At 46.1% G+C, this 4268-nt stretch overlaps 1 protein-coding gene across 1 annotated transcript in view; it reads right to left on the bottom strand.

Annotated features, from left to right (window-relative positions):
• The window catches only part of CTNS (cystinosin, lysosomal cystine transporter), an 8369-nt gene extending 4182 nt beyond the window's left edge, over positions 1–4187 (bottom strand). The window contains exons 1-5 of the mRNA XM_009328633.1: positions 4163–4187; positions 3613–3686; positions 2424–2502; positions 953–1037; positions 760–863 (exon numbers count right to left, since the gene is read on the bottom strand). Coding sequence (XP_009326908.1) covers positions 760–863; positions 953–1037; positions 2424–2502; positions 3613–3676 — 332 coding nt within the window. The 5' untranslated portion in view covers positions 3677–3686; positions 4163–4187. The remainder of the gene's footprint in view (positions 1–759; positions 864–952; positions 1038–2423; positions 2503–3612; positions 3687–4162) is intronic.
• Positions 4188–4268: the final 81 nt, after the last annotated feature.

Genomic DNA, 4268 nt, shown 5'->3' with positions numbered 1-4268 from the left:
ATTCTTTTACCATAGAAATCTTCAAAAAGGTCATCTTGTGCCTATGGCTTCCACTCTCTAGCACAAGGTCTGTTATGCAAGAGCAGAGTTTCACTTTTCACGTGCTGCCATTTGCCTCATGATCATGCCTGTCCTGTTGAGCATTTCATATGCTTACCTCTGCATTTGCTTTGAGTCTTAAAAGCAGAAGTGAAATGAGGAAGTAAAACAGGACTATCCTGTTGCTCAGTAGCATCTGGGCAACAAGCAAATACAATCCAGCTTTCTCCATCTTGCTAGACTGTTTTCCTATTAGGGAGGACTGGCATCTGTGAAAAGAGGGCTCCCCTAACTAGAAAGCAAAACACCTATATCTCATGGTAGGATGTGGGTGCACAGCTGCATCAGATTATTAGCACTCCAGAACGAGTTCTGCACAGTCAGAATGGTATCCCACTGAACATTTACAACCAAATGCTTCCTGGATCAGAAAAGCTGACATGTAGTTTTGATACTTTTGGGAGGGGTTATTAAAACCAGACTAAGGAGCCAAGAGAACTCACAGTCATCTAGTAATGAAATCTAAGATACCAAGACTATCACTCTGCTTCCATAACCTGTATTTATCTGAATACCTTGGGGATTGCTGGATGGTCACCACATCTCCTCAACTACATACCACCCATGTCCCATTAACTATTTAACTATAAGGAAGGAATAGTTACCCCAAAGTTTAGGAAGGTGTAGGACAGTAAGTGGAACTAAAAACCAGTTTCTCACCCAGTTAAGTTGGAATTAATGGTATAAAGATAAACTGTTACTTGTCCAACATCATCTGCTTTCACTTGGAAGTCCGTTTTAGTGTGACCTGCAGGCAATTGTACCTGCAAGGCAAAGTGGGAAGAAAGAGGAGAGCTGCACCAGACTAGCAGTAGGCTTTTGCATAAGGTCAGAAGTCTGTTCTGTCACTTACTTCATCAGGCAGTTCAACAATGGTGCTGTGTTTTGATGAGTGTGTAATATTAAGAGTTATCACCAGTGTCTCATTTAATGGAGCCCTGTGAAGGCAGAAAAAACAAGTTAGACGGGTGCTTGAGTTCACAAAGATTGCTTCAGGGCTGCGGGAGAGTATCTGCTTGTTGTGGTTTAACCCTGCAGGCAGCTAAACACCACACAGCCGTTCCCCCACTTCCTCCCCCACCTCCAGTGGGATGGGGGAGAGAATCAGGGAGGGGGGAAAAAACCCAAAAACCAAAAAGTAAAATCCGAAGCCAGGTCATTGCTAAATCCTCACAGCTGTTGCAAACATAATGAACAGTCCATACAGGACAGTACCTACTTAGTACTCAGAGGAACACCAGCACCGAAGTACGTTAGCATTGTACTATTTCTTTTATCTGAACTAGTGATGGGCACTAGACAGTTATATGGCCACATTTTACTTCCCTCTTCTCCACACAAGTGACAGAGCAAAGTCATTGCCACCAGAATCCTATCACTGTGCTTGTTAACCCTTTGCTGGTAAAGAGGGGCAGAAATGATGGACATGTGTTTGGGTGATGAAGGGCAGACATTATAGCAGTGCAGTAAGACAAAAACAAGAAAACCTTCAAATGAAAACCCTCCAAGTGACATAGTCCTGCACAGCTTTCACAGAGAACTCCACTGAGCATTTGTTCAGGTTTAATTGCACAGCAGTACTTAAAATATCATAAGGTTCAAATGCCTGTACTTGTCCATGAACAAGATTACAGTATCACATGTATCTTTGCAAAAATGAAAGTTCTAGACTGTTGCAGCCATGTTTTGCTATTTTCCTCTTTATCATGATTCTTGTATTTTCAACTGTTCCTTTTACTCAAACTTTGAGATCCCAAAGGGGAGGGCTGCGTGTGTTTAACAATCCTTTCCTGGGAAGAGGCTGACATGGCAAAAACATGGGTAAACAATGCACTGTATTAAACAATGAGACTAAGGTGCATCAGCCCCCACTCTGGAGTAGCTGCATTTCTTTGCTAGAAATGGCAAGTTCTATTTTCTTGGTAAAGTTCTTTTGGTGATCCTTCTAGGAAATGCAAGTTTCTCTTAAGCATCAATTTTTAGAAATGGAGGAACTGTAAGTTCACTTATGGAAAACAGTTCAGTAAGCTAATATAGGTCAGACAGTGTAAAGTATCTTTTCCTGCTCAACTTTCCATACAAATGGCACGGGATGTTGTCAGAGGCCAACCATACAAGGCTGTTTGTGAGAATGCTGCACTGTCTTGGTCCATACTGGTACTAAGCGATGTAATAGTCTAGAAGTGGCCAGTCACACCAGTGAGATTCACTCTGTATGAACAATTAACCGAGTCTGCAGGAAAGTCTTAAGTATATAGCCAAGTCCTACCCACTTGCTCGTCCCCTGTTGCAAAGAGAAAGTAAAGATGCAATCATGATTTTACCTCAGAGAGATAGTGACGTTTGTTGAACTTCCACTTTCTAATGAAACCACTTCAGGGACAGACAAAACAATGACTCCATCTGGGGGGAAAATAAACGAACCAACCAAAAAAACCCCACACAAATCTCAATTACTATGAATGATGAATAGCTCCTTCAGAAGAACTACCTACTTTCTTTTGTGATATAGACATTTTGTCCACTGGTACCTGCAGTGTCAGATTAATAAAGTTACTACACATGATAAACAGCAAAGGGAGTACAGCTTATTTCAAGGCAACTGAACAACTTAAAAGGAGAAGTAAATAACTGTCACTTGAACATGTTACAGGGAAGCAATTTAAATATTTGAAGTGCAACAAAAGTTCATGTCAAGAGAAGGCTATAGGATACTTCAAACCCACACTAATTGTTTCTTGATGTGATCCCAGTAACTTAGGAGTCATAAATGCCCAAAATTTAGTTTAAAATTGCTTCTTGGGTCACAAATTCAAACCAGGTACCCAGATGTTCAAGAGAATCTTAACACTTCAGGAATCACAAGCACCTTACTATAGTGCTCTGAAATATTGCTATTAAGGGGTACACTTTACAACAATCCAGCTGTGTTGTACCACATCATGCTTTAAGAGAGGCCGAGATTCCAAGTGCCAATACAACTGGTATCAAAACCACAAGGTGGTCACGTGTCAATAATTTTGACATTTGGAATCCAAGTCTATTTTATTCACTGTATGTTTGAAGGACACAAGAGACAAGAGGAAGAACAAAGAGCTATATAAAAATAAGACCAGAAATGGAGAGATAAACAGGTTGCCCTGGACACTTATTTTCTTGTTGCCATGTATTACACAGTGTTCTTAAGAAGTTATTTAAGTGCAGGAGAGCTCCCCAGTTCATCACCGACTGCACCACAAGGCAGTATTTAATCTGCTTCTGCAGAGGTTGAGTTTGGAGCACAAGGCAAGTGCTCCATCACATCAGTGCCTCAGTGTAGCACTGTCTGTCTGTGAACGCACCGAGTCAAAGGTAACGTGTGAAAGAAGAGCTGATGGGAACCACGGCACAGGTCTCCCCAGAGAGGCATGATGGGGATACTGCAGAGCAGCCCTCTTCCGCCTCTTACCGGTTCAGACCTGGCCCCTGCCCAGGAGGCCCCGTGGGCCCAAGCGGGGATGGCTAAACACTCACCGCTAGGCCCCAGCAGCACAAGCGAGAGGTACAGCAGAGTCGGGAGCAGGTATTGCATCCTCATGGCGGAAGAACTGCAGGAAAAGCGGGGGGAAGGCTTTGCTCAGGACCCACGCGTTTTGAGTGGGCACCAGCCCATCCCCTCAGCTGGCAGCTCCCTGCAAATAGCTCCCTCCCCGGCACCACGGCCCCCAGCCCTGCCGAGGGACCCTCAGCACCCCCGAGAGGGCATCGGTCTTTCAGTCTCTCTGTCTGCCCAAACTCCCCCGCGGCCGTCTTTCCCTCACAGCTTATCCCTCTCCCGCCACACAGAGCTACCGCCCCCCTGAGGGATTTCCCCCCCCCCTTCCCTCCCAACACGCGCAGGACTACAAATCTCAGCAGCCACCACGCCTCCCCCAGCCTCCCCACCCCTGGCAGCGCGGCGCAGGGCACGCTGGGACTTGTAGTCCCGGCCGTTCTCCCCTCAGGAGGCACGGTGAAGCGGGGCCATCCCACGCTTTAGGATGCGCTAACACCGAGCAAGCAGCGCTGGGCAGAGGGCGCCTACCTCCTTCCCGCGCCGCAGCTCCGTCCCGCACAGCCCCGGCTCTTCCCTTTTCAGCTTCTCACGTGAGGACGCCGCCCGTCACCCCCCCGCCCCGCGGCCCGGGCGC

This window comes from Pygoscelis adeliae, unplaced genomic scaffold (assembly GCF_000699105.1).
Source record: "Pygoscelis adeliae isolate BGI_AS28 unplaced genomic scaffold, ASM69910v1 Scaffold347, whole genome shotgun sequence".
Lineage (NCBI taxonomy): Eukaryota > Metazoa > Chordata > Aves > Sphenisciformes > Spheniscidae > Pygoscelis > Pygoscelis adeliae.
The sequence above is the reverse complement of the archived record's forward strand: the minus strand, read 5'-3'. Positions and strand labels throughout refer to the sequence as shown.